Source organism: Grampus griseus, assembly GCF_964374135.1.
Source record: "Grampus griseus genome assembly, chromosome: 3".
Lineage (NCBI taxonomy): Eukaryota > Metazoa > Chordata > Mammalia > Artiodactyla > Delphinidae > Grampus > Grampus griseus.
The window spans coordinates 116957762-116978305 of NC_139019.1; the positions used below are offsets into that span (position 1 = coordinate 116957762).

The window sequence follows — 20544 nt, forward strand, 5'->3', positions numbered from 1 at the left end:
TTTTGACATTTTAGTGGTTTTTAAATGGAAAAGTTTCCTTTGGGATAATATTGAGTATAACCGGTATTCTTGGCAACAGAGGAACTTAAGTAAAGTACACAGAAAACCCCAAATGTGCCTGGACACAGGGAAGTCTGTTTTGGTTAAAACATATAGTTCCCATAGGAAAGAGTATGAGATAAAGCAGGAAAAGTAATATGAGACAAATCTCTTGGGTAATTTGAGTACTTGACTAAGAAATTTTGACTCACCTCTCACATCATTTGACAGCTATCAAAAAGAGTAAATCCATAGGAATAAAAGGTGTTTTTCAGGAAGATGACTGCCAGGATTAAGAGAAGGATAAATGGAGTTGTGACAAGATGATGCAATAAGAAGCTATTGCAATAATTCAGGATAGCAGCATTATTTAAAACTCATTTAGGCAGATATTAAACTTGGAAAGCCATAGCATACAGACATTAATTATTTTATTTGCAGTTGGGAAGATGGATGTGAAACATTAAAAAAAACTTGCTCTGTTAAGTAGAACTAAAAAGGATAAAACACCCCAAGCTTGATTAAAGGACTGCTTTAATTAAAGGACAGTTGAGTACCAACATTTAGCTGATGAAATAATCTAAATCATGTTGGAGATTGTAAAAACAGGTGGATATTCATAAAACATGAGGCTTAGAAAGAATGAAAGGAAAAAAGATATAAGAACCATGAAATCCTGAAACAGAACATGTAAATTCTGATGAAAAGAGAAATTCAGAATACTTCGTCCTCGCAAAATGCACTTAATACAAATTCTTCCTTTTCAAAGATACCCCAAACCTTCCCTTATTGTACTTTCTTAAGACAAGTATATGAATTAGTTGCTAATATTTCTTGCTTCCTAAAAACAACATTTCTAAGTTTTTCTTCCACTAGATTCTTGAGATCCTGGGTCTCTAGAGAGACCAGGAGTTTCCTTAACAGAAATCTAAGAAAATGGAGCTTACTGGACTCTGAAGAGAGGATTTTAAAACTTAGGGTTGCTAACATAATTTTATTTGTCACTTGGATTGTTATCTTTATTTTAAAACTTTGTGGAAAAACATATTTTCAAGGCTTGAGAACTACAATTATGGTCACACTAAACATCCAGAAGTGAAATATCCTAAGAATGCCTTCAGCCAGCATGAGAAATGTTGTCCTACACTTTAACAAATATTTGTAGAAATTCAGAGATTGAAATAAAACTTTGCACCTTATTAATATAAAGTTGATTTTTGTAATTCGTACTTACTTTTTGGGCCACATGATGTCGCTCTTTACCATGAAATTCTCTTAATTCAAGACAAAACTAAGCCATCCCTTTTCACATCGGAAAGAGTCTCCACTATGTTTCAGTACCCGGAGGTTGAACAATGGCGAGCCTATCAGGATAATAAAGAAGGGATAAGAAGATTCCTCTAAGTTTTGCGACAAGTTACGCAGTTTAGAATAAAATACCAATAATTTGAAATGTACTCAAATCTAGGCGACTCGGGGAACAGGCATCTACTGCTATTTTTTATAATTCTCATAGCCTGGGAGACCGGGAGCGGCCAGGTCCACTACTGGGTCCCGGAGGAGGCCAAACACGGCACCTTCGTGGGCCGCATCGCCCAGGACCTGGGGCTGGAGCTGGCGGAGCTGGTGCCGCGCCTTTTCCGGGTGGCGTCCAAAGGCCGCGGGGACCTTCTGGAGGTAAATCTGCAGAATGGCGTTTTGTTTGTGAATTCTCGGATCGACCGGGAGGAGCTGTGCGGGCGGAGCGTGGAGTGCAGCATCCACCTGGAGGTGATCGTGGACCGGCCGCTGCAGGTGTTCCACGTGGAGGTGGAGGTGAAGGACATTAACGACAATCCTCCCGTGTTCCCCGGAACACAAAGGAATCTGTTTATCGCGGAATCCAGGCCGCTTGACTCTTGGTTTCCACTAGAGGGCGCCTCCGATGCAGATATCGGGGAGAACGCTCTGTTGACTTACAGGCTGAGTTCCAATGAGTATTTCTCTCTGGACGTACCAACCACCGACCAACAGGTAAAGCCTCTGGGACTTGTATTACGAAAACCTTTAGACAGGGAAGAATCTCCGGAACTTCATTTAGTGCTCACGGCCACTGACAGAGGCAAACCTGAGCTGACTGGCACAGTTCAGTTAATCGTCAAAGTGCTGGACGCCAATGACAACGCCCCAGCTTTCGACAGAACACTCTATGCGGTGAAATTACCAGAAAACGTTCCCAATGCAACGTTTGTAATTAAACTTAACGCCTCAGATTTAGACGAAGGCTTGAATGGGGATATTATTTACTCATTCTCTAGTGACGTTTCTCCAGATATAAAATTTAAGTTCTACATAGACTCCCTAAGTGGGAAGATTATAGCAATAGGACATATAGATTTTGAAGAAAGTAAATCCTACAAAATTCCAGTAGAGGCGATCGATAAAGGCCTCCCACCCCTGGCTGGTCACTGTACAGTTCTTGTGGAAGTTTTGGACGCTAATGACAATGCTCCAGAGTTGACTGTCACTTCCCTGTCGCTTCCTATCTCAGAAGATGCTCAGCCCGGCACTGTTATCATCTTGATTAATGTGTCTGACCAAGATTCTGGTGCCAATGGGCAGGTGACCTGCTCATTAACGCCCCAGGTCCCCTTCAAACTGGTGTCCACCTTCAAGAATTACTATTCGCTGGTTCTGGACAGAGCCTTGGATCGCGAGACTGTGGCCAACTATGAGGTGGTGGTGACCGCGCGGGACGCGGGCTCGCCTTCCCTGTCGGTAACAGCCACCGTGTCCGTGGAGGTGGCCGACGTGAACGACAACGCGCCCACGTTCGCGCACCCCGAGTACACGGTGTTCGTGAGGGAGAACAACCCGCCCGGCTGCCACATCTTCACGGTGTCGGCGCGGGACGCGGACGCGCTGGAGAACGCGCTGGTGTCCTACTCGCTGGTGGAGCGGCGGGTGGGCGAGCGAGCGCTGTCGAGCTACGTGTCGGTGCACGCGGAGAGCGGCAAGGTGTACGCGCTGCAGCCGCTGGACCACGAGGAGCTGGAGCTGCTGCAGTTCCAGGTGAGCGCGCACGACGCGGGCGTGCCGCCTCTGGGCAGCAACGTGACGCTGCAGGTGTTCGTGCTGGACGAGAACGATAACGCGCCCGCGCTGCTGCTGCCTGGGCCGGGCGGCGGGGCGGGCGCGTTGAGCCAGCTGGTGGCTCGGTCGGTGGGCGCGGGCCACGTGGTGGCGAAGGTGCGCGCGGTGGACGCGGACTCGGGCTACAACGCGTGGCTGTCGTACGAGCTGCAGCCGGTGGCGGGTGGCGCGCACAGCCCGTTCCGCGTGGGGCTGTACACGGGCGAGATCAGCACGACGCGCGCCCTGGACGAGGCGGACGCGCCGCGCCATCGCCTGCTGGTGCTGGTGAAGGACCACGGCGAGCCGGCGCTGACGGCCACGGCCACCGTGCTGCTGTCGCTGGAGGACAGCGGCCAGGCGCCCAAGGCCTCTTCGCGGGCGTCGACGGGCGCCGCTGGCGCGGAGGCCGCTCTGGTGGATGTGAACGTGTACCTGATCATCGCCATCTGTGCGGTGTCCAGCCTGTTGGTGCTCACGCTGCTGCTGTACACGGCGCTGCGGTGCTCGGCGCCGCCCAGCGAGGGCGCGTGCGGGCCCGGGAAGCCCACGCTGGTGTGCTCCAGCGCGGTGGGGAGCTGGTCTTACTCGCAGCAGAGGCGGCCGCGGGTGTGCTCTGCGGAGGGGCCGCCCAAGGCAGATCTCATGGCCTTCAGCCCCAGCCTCCCTCCATTCTTAGGTTCAGAAAACGCGGGCAAACTGCAAGATGTTGATCATTGCACGGAGGTAGGTCCATTTAAACTGGTATTAAAATATTTAAGACGAAATTTTATAATTTATAGTATTTCACATTTATTTTCCTTTTTATAATATATAGCACGTTTTCACACTTCAGTATACAAACGTTACTGTGGTTTAAAAATATTTAAAATTAATCGTTTTTTCCCCCAGATTTATTGCGATATATTTGGTGAATAGCATTGAGTATGTTTAAGGTATAAAACGTGATGATTTGATACATGTGTATATGGCGAATTTAATCGCTGTTTCTCAGTGCCATCAGACATTAACCATTCTCCATGTGTTGGGTTTCTATTCAAATTCAAATTTTTCTTGGATAAATTTCTTCTTACTGAATACGATTTTATTCTTTGTAATACCTAACTTTCTGAACCCTAACAACAACCTGTTTATATACATTCCTCCAATGTACATTTATATACATTCCTCCAAATAGCATTTATTTTTCATTGTATGTAGTTTTAACCTTACTTCATATACTATGTTTCGAGAATATTTACATATTTTCTGGGGATTACTTTTACTTTAAGATCAGAGCCCATCCATTTTATTTTCTTCTCTCTCTTAGGGTCTGTTACTTAGGTATAGAGAAACAGATATTACTATATATACTACATGTATATAGTGTTTATTGGTATTTTAAGCAGTTTAGTAATAAAGTACAGAATAATAATTTCTCTTCAAAATTTGCATGTTTTCATTTTCTTACCAAATTTATTATAGACCAGATAAAAATAAAACCAAAAGTGAACAAATATTTAATATTCCTTTCAACAGAATATCAAATAGAACATTGTACTATTTCAAGATATGTGCTTTATTATCAGATACTTTTTTAGTCATGTCAATAACAACATTTTTGGAGGATGTATGTATAGTAACTAATTTCTTTTAATCTGATAAAAATCTTCTTACTTCTAATGATTAATATTGAGGAAAATACTATCAGTCCTTTGTAGATGAGTTGGAATATTATGGAAAAATATTTCACGTTTAAACATATTTTATATATGACTTAGAAAAATAATTTGATTAGAAAAATTATTAATTCCATTCTTGCTGTTCAAATGGTTAATTTATAAATCTTTATTACACAGAATATGCAGGATGATTAGGACTCATTAATTCAAGTTAACATTTTTAGTTTTGTATAGTAAAACTTTGAGAGTCCAAGAATGTTTATTATTATTTTTTTAATCTTTTCATTTTTTTGTTCTTGTCTTTTTTAAATCTTTGCTTCTTGTAACTGTTTGACCTGGCTTGATGTTAGTTGGTCATAGATTTTGAGCATATTCCTTTGGAGAGAATGGTGAAACTTAATGGAATGGAATGAATGGTTTCTGGAACGCTCAATTCTTAATTTGTTATTAATATATTTCTTAATTTCTTTAACATTTATGACCAGCAATGTATGACATTTTATTTCCTTTGCTTACCTGTAAGTAACCTGAAACTAGTATTATTTTGTGGTTTATTTTATATTTCTCACAATACCTTCAGTGCCTAAATTTTATTTGGCTATTAAAAGCACATTACATGAAAGAAATAATTTTAATCCTTAATTTTAATGGCTGTGTTTTTTTTTTTTTTTTTTTTTTTTGCGGTACGCGGGCCTCTCACTGTGTGGCCTCTCCCGTTGCAGAGCACAGGCTCCGCACGCGCAGGCTCAGAGGCCATGGCTCACAGGCCCAGCCGCTCCTCGGCATGTGGGATATTCCGGGACCGGGGCACGAACCCGTGTCCCCTCCATCCCCCTGCATCCCCCTGCATCGGCAGGCGGACTCTCAACCACTGCGCCACCAGGGAAGCCCCAATGGCTGTATATTTTTAAAATATGTTTATCTGTACTGTACTGTTTGAATCAAATGTGGAGTTTCTCCCTTGTGAAAGTGATGGTACACTTAGATTTTCTATTCTGTCTATGCCTACTGATTCTTGGATATAACTTTAATTACTCAATTCTCCTAAATGTTTAATTGGTTTTTAAAAATTCCTTAATTAGAAATAAGACACTTAAAAATAAAAGAAACAAGACACTTTCCATCACCTACCATTTATTTGACACCTCTCATCATTTCGATAATTTTAGTTCTGTGTTCCTACAACTCTCTAATTGATATTCGAATTTCATTTTAGGGGTGTGCTTATCACAAAGATGGAGTCAAAATCTAATCTGTATTTTAACACTTTGCACTCTTCTATGTTAATGGTTTTGTTTATTTTTAACTTTTTATTTTATATGGGTGTATATAGTTGATTAACAATTTTGTATTAGTTTCAGGTGAATGGTAATGATTTTAGCTATTAAATATTTCCTAAATTGAAAGGTACCAGAGGTCAGTTATTAAATACTGTGGATTCTGGAGCTTCCTGGATTAAAACTCCACCTCTTCCAGTTTTTTTCATATAGCCTTTGATAAAGCATTTATTTCAATTCCTTGGTTTCACATTCTACGCGTGATGAATATAAATTCTATTGCATAGAATTTTTGTATCAAGTAAGTTAATATTTATAAAGTTGCTTATAAAACATCTGTCAAATACTATGTGCATAACAAAATTTAGTTATTATTCAAAAGAGTTCAAGGAGTTAATAACTGGAAAAAGAAAAACTAAAATGTTAGAAAGTCATTATGGCCTTCTATATTACTCTTATTTTATGTAAAATTATCTTTTGTGAAGTTATTTTCAGGTTAACCTACAATGTGTCAATATTTTGAATTCTTTGTGATAGAATTAAAAAACTCATCTAAAAGTCAGTTTCGCCAGTTTTGGGAAGTCCAATTACCATTGTGGATGTGGAAAACCTTTTGGAATCTAGAAATTTAGTTAGATAAAGTCTTCTCAAGGAAAGTTTAGACTATCTTGTGTTGACAGTGATGTCTTTTTTCATACTTATAAGTTGCTTCAGATCATTTAGAGGTCTGAGTAGGTGTTTGAAATCTTTGTTCTTTTCCATTAATGGTGTTTTCCCTTCCTCAAAAATAAGTACGCAGTATGTTTTGATGACGATTTAAAAGTTAGTAGTAGTTACTGCCTGTTAACCATGGAAGTAGACCATTTATATAGAAAGTGTTATAGAATAACTTTTAAAATATAGTCATCAGTCTTCATTAATCATTAGTAGGACCCTTAGGGGATTCCAAGACCATGTTAGCATGCCAGGGACCACTGAATTATCAAAACCCAGCCTCTGACATCAAAACGTTTGAGATAAAATAAATATATGGGTCATACAATGAAAGACAAGATATTATAACAGGCCCAAAAGCAAAGCTGGGGTTGAAAGAAAATCACTCCCTATTTGTCTTTCTGAAGGAACACTTGAAGAGGCATGGTGTTTTCAATGGTTTTTAAAAGGGTAAGTTACCCTGAGAGAATATTGAGAATAATGAATAATTCTGTGAAGGAGAAAATTAAGCAAACTTGAAGACACACAAAAGCCTCTATATGACTGGAAACACGGAATAGTCCACTGTGGTTAAAACATATGGTTCACATAGAATAAAGTCAGAAAAAGTAATATGAAAATATCTCTTGATTCTGAGTACTAGACTAAGTAACTTTGAGTAGTAGATTAAAGAATTTGGATTCTTCAGAAGTAAATTGGGAACTATCAAAAGATCTTGAGCAAAAAAATTCAACACCGTGTTTCAGAAGATTGGATGGAAAGACAATCTAGGAAGCTACTGCAATAATGAAGGATAGCAGCAATTAGTTAAAAACGTTTCTTAGGCAGGTAGCTGTAAGAATATGAAAGAAAAGATAGATATACAGGAGCATTAATGGTACCATAAACTGATAATTTTGCCTTTACTCTTGAAAAGCACTAAAATCTAGATGTAATTAATCTACTTGCAGTTTAGAATGAGAGTAGTTCACAAATGAGCTTTCCTTGTTAAATAGATACTAAGAAGGAAAAATCCCAAGCATAACTTTAAAAACAGAAATTGTCCTAAGTACTAAGGATGAACAATAATGAAATTAAAATGTATGTATTATGAAAAGACATAATGTAAACTATATTGGGGATTGTAAAAAGATATTCATAAGTATTAAGGCTTGGAAAAATGCAACTATATAGATATAGGAATGCAACACATTTCTGAAAAGAAATCACATTAATTCTAATAAAAAGAAAAATATAGACTAGTTTCCCCCTACAAAATATATTAAAGCAAATTCTTATATTAAAATATTTTACATATATTCAATTCATAAAATTACTTAAGAAAATACTTCAATTTGTTGCTCAGTTTTCTAGATTTATTTTTTTTCAGACATGAGCAAGTTTCTTTTTCATCAGTAGATTTCTGGTCTCCTAGAGACCCTAGGAACAGTGAGTCATCGAATTCTTCTAGGCAGAATCCTAAGTCTACGTATGTGGGAGATCCTGAATTACAGAACAAAAGAATTTTCCAGTTTAAAATCCCTGGTTGTTTAACTGATCATTTTAATTCTCACTTCATTTCTGTGATTATTTTTAAATTGTGTGGAGAGTTTAGTTTCCTCAGGTAACAGAAAGCCACAGTTTTGGTTTATACTAAACATTTAGCTGCACTTATTTCACATGAATGCTTCCAACAAGAGAAATGTCCTTCTCTATTTCATCAACGATTAAGAAAAAATTCAGAGAATGAAACAAAACTTTGCAGGATAATGGCGAAATGTTTATTCATAGAATATGTACTTACTTTTGGGGCCACGTGATGTCACTCTCGGCTGAGAAATTCTCTGATTCAAAGCCATCTTTTAGGCTTTGGAAAGACAGTCCGGTCTTTTATAGTCTCCTAGAGCAGAACAGTGACGAACACAGCAGGGTGGGACTGAAGGAATCAGAAGATTTCCCCTAGTTTTGAAAAATTTTTCGCTAACTATAAAAAAGATCGAGTATTTGAAATGTTGTACTCAAGTCGAGGCGACCAAGGGGACCGGGATCTACTGCTACTGTTTATCATTCTCACAGCCTGGGAGACCGGGAGCAGCCAGGTCCACTACTCAGTCCAGGAGGAGGCCAAACACGGCACCTTCGTGGGCCACATCGCCCAGGACCTAAGGCTGGAGCTGGCGGAGCTTGTGCCCCGCTTGTTCCAGTTGGATTCCAAAGGCCGCGGGGACCTTCTGGAGGTAAATCTGCAGAATGGCGTTTTGTTTGTGAATTCTCGGATCGACCGGGAGGAGCTGTGCGGGCGGAGCGCGGAGTGCAGCATCCACCTGGAGGTGATCGTGGACCGGCCGCTGCAGGTGTTCCATGTGGAGGTGGAGGTGAAGGACATTAACGACAATCCTCCTGTGTTCCCCGGAACACAAAGGAATCTGTTTATCGCGGAATCCAGGCCGCTTGACTCTCGGTTTCCACTAGAGGGCGCCTCCGATGCAGATATCGGGGAGAACGCTCTGTTGACTTACAGGCTGAGCTCCAATGAGTATTTCTCTCTGGACGTACCAACCACCGAACAACAGGTAAAGCCTCTGGGACTTGTATTACGAAAACCTTTAGACAGGGAAGAATCTCCGGAACTTCATTTAGTGCTCACGGCCACTGACAGAGGCAAGCCTGAGCTGACTGGCACAGTTCAGTTAATCGTCAAAGTGCTGGACGCCAATGACAACGCCCCAGCTTTCGACAGAACACTCTATGCGGTGAAATTACCAGAAAACGTTCCCAATGCAACGTTCGTAATTAAACTTAACGCCTCAGATTTAGACGAAGGCTTGAATGGGGATATTATTTACTCATTCTCTAGTGACGTTTCTCCAGATATAAAATTTAAGTTCTACATAGACCCCCTAAGTGGGAAGATTATAGTAACAGGACATATAGATTTTGAAGAAAGTAAAGCCTACAAAATTCCAGTAGAGGCGATCGATAAAGGCCTCCCACCCCTGGCTGGTCACTGTACAGTTCTTGTGGAAGTTGTGGACACTAACGACTTTGCTCCAGAGTTGATTATCAAAACGCTCTGGCTCCCTGTCAAAGAGGACGCACAGCTGGGGACAATCATTGCCCTGATCAGCGTTATTGACCGAGACGAAGGTGCAAATGGACAGGTGACCTGTTCCGTGATGCCTCATGTCCCCTTCAAACTGGTGTCCACCTTCAAGAATTACTACTCGCTGGTGCTGGACAGCGCCCTGGACCGCGAGAGGGTGGCAAACTATGAAGTGGTGGTGACCGCGAGGGACGGGGGCTCGCCTTCGCTGTCGGCCACAGCCAGCGTGTCCGTGGAGGTGGCCGACGTGAACGACAACGCGCCCGCGTTCGCGCACCCCGAGTACACGGTGCTGGTGAAGGAGAACAACCCGCCCGGCTGCCACATCTTCACGGTGTCGGCTCGGGACGCGGACGCGCAGGAGAATGCGCTGGTGTCCTACTCGCTGGTGGAGCGGCGGGTGGGCGAGCGAGCGCTGTCGAGCTACGTGTCGGTGCACGCGGAGAGCGGCAAGGTGTACGCGCTGCAGCCGCTGGACCACGAGGAGCTGGAGCTGCTGCAGTTCCAGGTGAGCGCGCGCGACGCGGGCGTGCCGCCTCTGGGCAGCAACGTGACGCTGCAGGTGTTCGTGCTGGACGAGAACGATAACGCGCCCGCGCTGCTGCTGCCCAGGCCGGGCGGCGGGGCGGGCGCACTGAGCCAGCTGGTGGCTCGGTCGGTGGGCGCGGGCCACGTGGTGGCGAAGGTGCGCGCGGTGGACGCGGACTCGGGCTACAACGCGTGGCTGTCGTACGAGCTGCAGCCGGTGGCGGGTGGCGCGCACAGCCCGTTCCGCGTGGGGCTGTACACGGGCGAGATCAGCACGACGCGCGCCCTGGACGAGGCGGACGCGCCGCGCCATCGCCTGCTGGTGCTGGTGAAGGACCACGGCGAGCCGGCGCTGACGGCCACGGCCACCGTGCTGCTGTCGCTGGAGGACAGCGGCCAGGCGCCCAAGGCCTCTTCGCGGGCGTCGACGGGCGCCGCTGGCGCGGAGGCCGCTCTGGTGGATGTGAACGTGTACCTGATCATCGCCATCTGTGCGGTGTCCAGCCTGTTGGTGCTCACGCTGCTGCTGTACGCGGCGCTGCGGTGCTCGGCGCCGCCCAGCCAGGGCGCGTGCGGGCCCGGGAAGCCCACGCTGGTGTGCTCCAGCGCGGTGGGGAGCTGGTCTTACTCGCAGCAGAGGCGGCAGCGGGTGTGCTCTGGGGATGGGCCGCCCAAGGCAGATCTCATGGCCTTCAGCCCCAGCCTACCTCCGTGTCCTGGATCTGTAGGTGGAACTGGAGACCCACAAGCTTCTTTGGACTCCTCTGGGAAGGTGGGTTGCTCTAATATTTTGTTTTTTTATGTATGTATTCATTTAGTCTTGCAAAATATTTTAATTATCCTATAAGATACTTTAAATAATTTTTATCCAATTTTTTCTAGTTCTGCCAGTATGTTTAATTTTATTTCCGGAAAGTGAACCTTAACTTTGTAACTGACTTGTGCTTCGACTTCTAGTTGAGAATTATTACAAACCATACACTGAACAGACATTTATTAGAGCTGAATCCATTTTATTTAAAACCTGTTGTGGGAGTCATATTGAATTCCTGATTAATTGCTGCCACCGACCTGAAAACTATTAGGTGAAAACAAATTTAGTCATTACACATTAACTGCAACACCACTCTATGAAATGATAATTTGTTTCTAAAGTAAGCATGGTAGTTTAGTCTAATTATATTGTTTTTAAACAACCCCATAGCAGATAATATGCAGTCACTCTTACCTTGTCAACTTACAGTTTCCTACCTTTCTGGAGACACGGCGGTCAGCACTAGTTAGTGTCTGTAACTTCAATAAGCAACTTCCAATATACCTAGAAAACAGTTGCTTTACTTTAGGAATTTAATGTTGACAATAATTGTTTCAAATATAACTCTTATTCCCATTTGTTCAAAATATGTTTCTTTACATTGTCTGACAGTGTAGATCATAAGAAAATGTTGACTGAGAATCTTTTCTACGCATAGAAATTTTTTTGAAATTCATGTTTTATCTGATATTGAAGAAAATACTTCCTGAAAGGTACTTTCTTTCCTGAAGAAGACTTTCTCCTTTTATTGAAATTTTCTGTTAGTAATATAATGCTGGGGCATTAAAGATATACCCATATTTCATACTTTGAATTCTCTTGAAATTGTTGTCTGGAACTTGACCAGTTTACATGAGGATTTACTTTTTCTCTCAGTATTCCAAAAGACAGAAATCTGGAGATGAGATTGTGCACCTTTAAAGTCACTACAAGCTAAACTTACATTTCCTGGATTATGGTTTGCAAGTTTCAAATTGGTGGTTCTCCACACTCTATCTTTAGTCCAAGCATTCGTTTTGTTTTTCTAATTTATATCTTAAAAACTTCCTTTATTCTTACATTGCATTTTTGTAATGTGTTTTATATTTCTACTCAGGGGTTTTATTTTATTTTTTATCATGTCAAGTATTTTACAAGGCATTTCTTAATTGAAAATTCAACAGAGCAAGTCAGAGTGGACTTGAGAATAGAGCCACAATGTAACCGGGCACTTGCAAGTAAAAATCACTTAAATAGTTCAGTACTTTGTTTCTCTCCAAACGACACATGTTTGGTTTATGCTACAAAGCAATCTATTTTTTCCCATTTTATTTCTTGCAAAACTTGAATATTCTCTGAACTCTTGTCATAAAACCTATGTCTGTTGGCACAACTCACCTTAAATCCAGACTTATACCTTCAAATATCTCTGTCCTTGTACTTTTTCAGGTTCCATATGCCACTTGTACTTGGGCCCAGGTATTTGATTATGTTATATGGATTAAGGGATGCTAGAAGTGTCATTTGCTTCCGCCCAAAAAAACTGCCACCGTTCCTCTAGTATCTTAGAACTAGTATTATTCATTAAGTACTTACTACATATTTTATAATTAAACATTTTACTCTTTATTATTGATGGCTGCATTGATATAATTGGTAATATAGTCCCTTATACTAATCTTTATTCTCTCCCAGAATATGGGCTATCATTGTATGCAAATTTTCAGAAGATCAGTGAACATCTTAGTAATGAATTTATCTTTTGGGTCATCAGGAAGCATGAGCACACTGGGATTCAGGAAATTCAGGATTAAAAACAGCTGGGAAGTCCAAAATAGAGAGGTGAGAGCTTGGAAGACACTTCATTGCTCAATTCAAGCCAGAATCATGAGACCAATAATGAAGCTCCCCTATGCCATTCTGTTAACTGTAGTTTCTAGATAGGGCTAACTAAGTTATGACTCGATCTCAGACACTTTTGAGAGTGAAAGGGGCACTATACAAATGTATACAAGACCACAGACAAACATAGAGCATATTTCAGACAAACTGGTTTTTATGGTCAGCCTATCCTCAGGCCTGACAATGCTAACTGCTTTAGCAATATCTGGGGTCCTTATTGAACATTCTGCTTCCCAGACACCACCTCAAGTTTCTGAAATAAGAGGTATTGGCAAATTTGCATTTTAATAAGCATTCCAGGTGATTCTTATCCAACTGAAGTTTTAGAGGCTATAGCCCTACTGAGTTGCTTGGCAAAGCAAGTTCCTATTATTTGACAGGATATAATTTAACTACACTACTTTTCATTCATTATTGGAGATTTGTATTGGGGCATTTATGTTATTACCTGGTTAAAAATGCTCATTAACAGCAATGGAATTTAGTTTATATCATTGCCTTGTGTTGAGATGATTAATCAATGATAAACTTATTTTTAGACTCCAGATAGTAGCTTACACTGAACATTGCTATTGTGGGTGGATAGATTAACTCATTACATTTTAATTCATGCTGTATAAGAAAAGTAACCCTTAAAATCAGAATATGAATAGACTTTGACCCTAAAATCATTCTAAAGGAGTAGAGAAGTATAAAAACAGAAGTTAGAAGCACACATACATCGATGAATCAGGTGACCCTCATTCCTGTAAATTTTCTTATTTATTCTATAAATGTTCTATTTTTCAGAGTTCAAAATTATTGATTTCTTTAAAAAAATAATTAAAGTAAGAAATTAACCTTTGGATAAGACAAAACCTCCCATCAGTAAGTTTTCCTTTTTTTTTTTTTTTTTTCGGTACGCGGGCCTCTCACTGTTGTGGCCTCTCCCGTTGCGGAGCACAGGCTCCGGACGCACAGGCTCAGCGGCCATGGCTCACGGGCCCAGCCGCTCCGCCGCATGTGGGATCTTCCCGGACTGGGGCAAGAACCTGTGTCCCCTGCATCGGCAGGTGGACTCTCAACTGCTGCGCCACCAGGGAAGCCCAGTTTTCCTTTTTTTTGAAAAAGAGAAACTTCAACTTTTATCAGTAGCATATAGTATAGTATATTGCCTGCACCGCGAGGCATACAGGATCTTAGTTCCCCGACCAGGGATTGAACCCGGACCCCCTTCACTGTAAGCGTGGAGTCTTAACCACTGGACCACCCAGGAAGTCCACCATAGATATATTAATGGAGAATTTCAGTTACTGAATATTTGATTCCAAGAATTTTTAGAGAGAGAAAGTATTTTTTACTGCAGGTGATGAAAAACTTTGACACTTATAAAATTATTAGATAATGCCAAAACTGTATATTTGGGGTATTTGAAAAACATAAATATAACAAAGATGAAATTAGTTGTCTCTGAAATTGGAAATCATAAATTTTTAATTATTTTGAATCAAAATTAAGATTCTTTTTGCCCATGTGAGATGTGTATAAAAAAGTGAAACTTCCCCTGTATAACCAATTTCTCAATAAAAGCACTTTTCTGTCTTCTTAAAGACAGGAACACCACTCAGCCTGTGCAGCAGCAATATGTAAAGGCTTTATAGGGTGACGCCATTCTATAGGTAATCATTTTATCCAAAGAGCCAATTTTGGTCTTGAGCATTATGAAACTAACGTGGCTAAAGTGAGCCCTGAGAACAACTGCCATTTATGAAGCACTCACTCTCCTTGAGGTATTATACTAGGCACTTAATATATCATAGTTCATGCAACTACCATATTATTATTAATATGTTATGAATGTTATGAAAGTGAAAACCGAGACGGAGATAGGTTAAATTATTTTCCCCAAGTCACACACTAGTAAGTTGGAAACTAGGAATCAGAAGAGAGGAATTTCTGATGTTGAAGCCTGTGATCTCTCTACATTCTAGTGATGATTGGCATTTAGAAGTTGCAAATACCTCACAGAGAACTGATGCTTGAGATTAGTGTCTGAATAAGGTTTATTTAATATCAAAATAATGACAAGGAGAAGTGAATTAAGGTTTAGAAGTTGAAGAGACTTAAATTTGTTATCCAACAAAATGCTAGTACACTCAGTATTATACAAATATTAAGCGTGTTTTCAAATTCAGCTAAAGACAATCATGGTTAGGGAAGGAATTACTTCTCTGTGATTTTCCACTTAAGAAAAATGCGGCACTACGTATCGACAATGATTATTATTATATACAAAAGAAACGTAATGTGAGTCTTGGAAAGTCCATAGAGACCCAAATATATGAAAATAGAATGAAAAGATAGGAACAAGAGTTGTTAAACTCATGGAATTGTACTTACACATTAAGCCACCGGGTGTCGCTGTCTTCCACAAAATGGCTTTTCAGAACAAAGGCATGATCCTGTTTCTCAAGGACTAGGAAAGAGCTACATTCGGAGATCTCAGCCATTTCAATAAAATTGGATGCAAGAAATCGAATAGAAAAAATCGGAGCGGTGGGTGTGTTCTGGACGCCGAGTCACTGATTTGTAAAACAGGAGAAAGTTATGATGTTGGTCTACAGACCTATCAGGCAGAGAACCCAGCGCCTGCTTCTCTCGTTTCTGCTCATTGCAGCCTGGGAGACAGGGAGCAGCCAGGTCCATTACTCGCTCCCGGAGGAAGCCAAACACGGCACCTTCGTGGGCCGCATCGCCCAGGACCTGGGGCTGGAGCTGGCGGAGCTGGTGCCGCGCCTGTTCCGGGTGGCGTCCAAAGGCCGCGGGGACCTTCTGGAGGTAAATCTGCAGAATGGCATTTTGTTTGTGAATTCTCGGATCGACCGGGAGGAGCTGTGCGGGCGGAGCGCGGAGTGCAGCATCCACCTGGAGGTGATCGTGGACCGGCCGCTGCAGGTGTTCCATGTGGAGGTGGAGGTGAAGGACATTAATGACAACCCGCCGGTCTTCTCTGTCTCAGAACAAAAGCTCTCAATTTATGAATCTCGACCGCTTGACTCTCGATTTCCTCTAGAAGGGGCATCTGATGCGGATATCGGAGAGAACGCAGTGCTTACTTACAGACTCAGTCCAAATGACTTTTTCACTCTTGATATTATAAACAAAAAGGACAAAGGCAAATTTCCAGTGCTTGTTCTACGAAAACTGCTGGATCGTGAAGAAAATCCTCAGCTTCAGTTGTTATTAACGGCAACTGATGGAGGCAAACCCGAACTGACGGGATTTGTTACTCTGCTGATCCTGGTGTTAGACGCCAATGATAATGCACCTCTATTTGACCGATCCGTTTATGAAGTTAAGATGTATGAAAATTCAGCGAACCAAACGTTAGTCATCTGGCTAAATGCTTCTGATGTGGATGAAGGGATAAATAAGGAAATAATATATTCATTTAGCTCTTTGGTCCCACCCAGCACAAGAAGGAAATTTCTAATGAATGAAAGCACAGGAGAAATAAGAGTAAACGATGCTATTGACTTTGAGGATAGTAATACTTACGAAATTCATGTAGATGTTACAGATAAAGGAAACCCACCTATGGTTGGTCACTGCACTGTCCTAGTGGAAATCCTGGATGAAAACGATAATTCACCTGAGGTGGTTGTCACTTCTTTGGCTCTTCCGGTGCGAGAGGACGCTCAGGTGGGCACCGTCATCGCCTTAATCAGCGTGTTCGACCGTGACTCTGGCGCCAACGGGCAGGTGACCTGCACATTAACACCTCATGTCCCCTTCAAACTGGTGTCCACCTTCAAGAATTACTATTCGCTAGTGCTGGACAGCGCCCTGGACCGCGAGACCTTGGAGAACTATGAGGTGGTGGTGACAGCGCGGGACGGGGGCTCGCCTTCCCTGTCGGCCACAGCCAGCGTGTCCGTGGAGGTGGCCGACGTGAACGACAACGCGCCCGCGTTCGCGCAGCCCGAGTACACGGTGTTCGTGAAGGAGAACAACCCGCCCGGCTGCCACATCTTCACGGTGTCGGCGCGGGACGCGGACGCGCAGGAGAACGCGCTGGTGTCCTACTCGCTGGTGGAGCGGCGGGTGGGCGAGCGAGCGCTGTCGAGCTACGTGTCGGTGCACGCGGAGAGCGGCAAGGTGTACGCGCTGCAGCCGCTGGACCACGAGGAGCTGGAGCTGCTGCAGTTCCAGGTGAGCGCGCGCGACGCGGGCGTGCCGCCTCTGGGCAGCAACGTGACGCTGCAGGTGTTCGTGCTGGACGAGAACGACAACGTGCCCGCGCTGCTGCTGCCCGGGCCGGGCGGCGGGGCGGGCGCGCTGAGTCAGCTGGTGGCTCGGTCGGTGGGCGCGGGCCACGTGGTGGCGAAGGTGCGCGCGGTGGACGCGGACTCGGGCTACAACGCGTGGCTGTCGTACGAGCTGCAGCCGGTGGCGGGTGGCGCGCACAGCCCGTTCCGCGTGGGGCTGTACACGGGCGAGATCAGCACGACGCGCGCCCTGGACGAGGCGGACGCGCCGCGCCATCGCCTGCTGGTGCTGGTGAAGGACCACGGCGAGCCGGCGCTGACGGCCACGGCCACCGTGCTGCTGTCGCTGGAGGACAGCGGCCAGGCGCCCAAGGCCTCTTCGCGGGCGTCGACGGGCGCCGCTGGCGCGGAGGCCGCTCTGGTGGATGTGAACGTGTACCTGATCATCGCCATCTGCGCGGTGTCCAGCCTGTTTGTGCTCACGCTGCTGCTGTACACGGCGCTGCGGTGCTCGGCGCCACCCAGCGAGGGCGCGTGCGGGCCCGGGAAGCCCACGCTGGTGTACTCCAGCGCGGTGGGGAGCTGGTCTTACTCGCAGCAGAGGCGGCAGCGGGTGTGCTCTGGGGAGGGGCCGCCCAAGGCAGATCTCATGGCCTTCAGCCCCAGTCTTACGCCGTGTCCACTACCAGACGTAGAAGGGGAAGAACAGTCTACTGGAGGCAACCACTCTAGCAAGGTGGGTTATTGCTTTTCAATTTTTATAGTTTGCTTTGTGAATATTTTATTTCACCGCTTTCCCCCTCAAATATGTATCTTGGAATACCTTCATTCTTTGTCTAAATACCATGTATTTATATAATTCCTCAAATATTCCTTAGTAATTCCATTTGTAATATAGTTTATTCTAAAAGTTCACTTTATATTCTATATACAGTACCTTGTGCATCAACTTTTGCTCAATACTTCAATTTTTAATATATGCCATTTTTCTCAATTCATTTATATTTTCCAATATAAATATTTGATGTCAGTTGAAGGTTTTTATTTTTTCATAAACTATTTTTTATTTAAAAATATTTGTTAGATTAGTACTTTATAATTTTATTTAATTTTTAAATCTAAAATTGAAATAACCTTGCTACAGTAACAAAAACCTGCTACGATCAATTTCCTTCACGATGAAAGTGTGGTTTTTGCTCCCTAAGTACAGAATGTGTAGTGCAACATAACATAATGCATACTGTAACTTCAGTGTTTACACTTCATTCTTTTTTTTTTTTTGGTGGTACGCGGGCCTCTCACTGTTGTGGCCTCTCCCGTTGCGGAGCACAGGCTCCGGACGCGCAGGCTCAGCGACCATGGCTCACGGGCCCAGCCGCTCCGCGGCATGTGGGATCCTCCCAGACCGGGGCACGAACCCTTGTTCCCTGCATTGGCAGGCGGACTCTCAAACAATGCGCCACCAGGGAAGCCCTACACTTTATTCTTAATAGTAGATTATGTAGACTGGAAGATTACCATTTTAAAAAGTCCTAATCTATGGAATTAAATTAAGTGTTTTGAATTTTAAATGTTTTTTTGAATTTTTATTTCAGTTTTTTACTTTTTTTTTTTTTTTTTTTACTGAGTTTAGTCGGATAATGTCTGCCACTGGCTCTGTTATTAACATAAATATTTTAAAAAACCTTTGTAGACAGTTTAATTCAATTCAGAATGACTGAAATTTTAGGATGAAACCATATATTTTCCCAAATCAAGGATTGCTTTTAACATTCTTGACAAAAAAAGGAGTTAGCCCATTTCTTTTAAAACTTCTTATTTTTATAAACATATTTAACACGCTCTTTATTAGATGGCATTAAAATGAGACTAATCATGAATATTCCTTTGCTCTTGGCAGCATAGTATTTGTGATACCTTGTTTCAAGGTGAGAGGGACTTCCCTAGTGGTCCAGTGGTTAAAACTCTGCGCTTCCACTGTAGGGGGTGAGGAGTTTGATCCCAGATTGGGGAACTAAGATCCCACATGCTGCATGGTGGGGGGGGGGAAAGAGTAATGAACCCATAGGTTTATTGGTATACTGTAGTAATTAGCTATATGATAGCCTTGGAACGTAGGAGCTTTAAAAACTATCTCTCATATGTACTTAATTAGTGAAGGAATTCTTTTTGGTTTTTTTTTGCCCCGGACGCGCAGGCTCAGCGGCCATGGTTTGCGGGCCCAACCGCTCCGCAGCATGTGGGATCTTCCCGGACCGGGGCACGAACCCGAGTCCCCTGCATTGGCAGGCAGACTCTCAACCACTGTGCCACCAGGGAAGCCCTGAAGGGATTCTTAAAAGCAAAAATAGAATGGACCTACAGCATGGAGTCGTTCCTAAAGGGAATGAAGTATTTCAATCAGCAAACATGAGGAGGTTTATTTCCTAGTCATGTCTTTTTCTCAAATTTAGCCACCCCCATGTGCTAAAATTTTTCCTTCTCTTCTTTAGGTAAATATGTTGGTCTTGAATTTATGGCTTCCACAATTAATAAAAGAACTAGCTGTAGTTAGAACTGTAAATCTTTGGCATAGATTTAATTATTGAATCACTATTTTAAAATGTGTTTAAAATAAAGACTGTAGCTATTACATAAAATCTAAGATTTCCTTGGGTAAACATTTATAATTTTTTTTAGTAGGGAAATTCAGGATTAAAGTATTTTTCTAAGACAACACTGATAAACTTTATTGCAATCAATAATTATGCAAATTTCAGCATTTAAAAAAATTTGAGTAAAACAAGAAAATAAAATTGAGTGATTAAATAAGATTTAGAATACTCTTGATACCCTAACCTCCTTAAACCCATTCTGGAATAGAATGGGTATAAACAAAGTGACAAATATAACTTGAATTCCTCATCAGTGGGTTTTTTTTGGTGGGGGGTAGAAAGAGATTACTTTTACAAATAGCAATGAATATAATGCAAATTTACACTGTCCTTCAGGTTGGAAACTACAGCATTCACCCTGAGCACATACAGTAATTGAAAAAAAAACTTTTAAATGAGACAAAGGTAAATATGTTTTGTATTTCCAGGAGTCAGTACTTGGTAAATTCATTAACATCGAAGCAAATATGTTTTTTGGACAAACTGATAAGTAGCTTGCATATGAGCATGGGTTTGAAACAGCCTCAAGTTGAGAT

General features: G+C 42.7%; 2 protein-coding genes across 4 annotated transcripts in view; both read left to right on the plus strand.

Moving 5' to 3' along the window:
* The window catches only part of LOC309819592 (protocadherin alpha-C2), a gene marked incomplete at its 5' end in the record, with an annotated part of 157208 nt that overhangs the window by 24694 nt on the left and 111970 nt on the right, over nucleotides 1-20544 (plus strand). The window contains one exon of one of the 3 annotated variants that reach the window (XM_082649923.1): nucleotides 8791-11184. The exons of the other annotated variants lie outside the window; for them this stretch is intronic. Coding sequence (XP_082506049.1) covers nucleotides 8791-11184 — 2394 coding nt within the window. Of the gene's footprint in view, nucleotides 1-8790; nucleotides 11185-20544 lie in introns of those variants that run through there. 3 annotated transcript variants of the gene reach the window in all.
* On the plus strand, nucleotides 15471-18213 carry LOC309820931 (protocadherin alpha-10-like; the record flags this gene model as incomplete). Its single annotated transcript, XM_082651995.1, is given in 3 exon segments — nucleotides 15471-15547; nucleotides 15549-15669; nucleotides 15673-18213. Coding segments are annotated over 3 exon segments (2739 nt in total).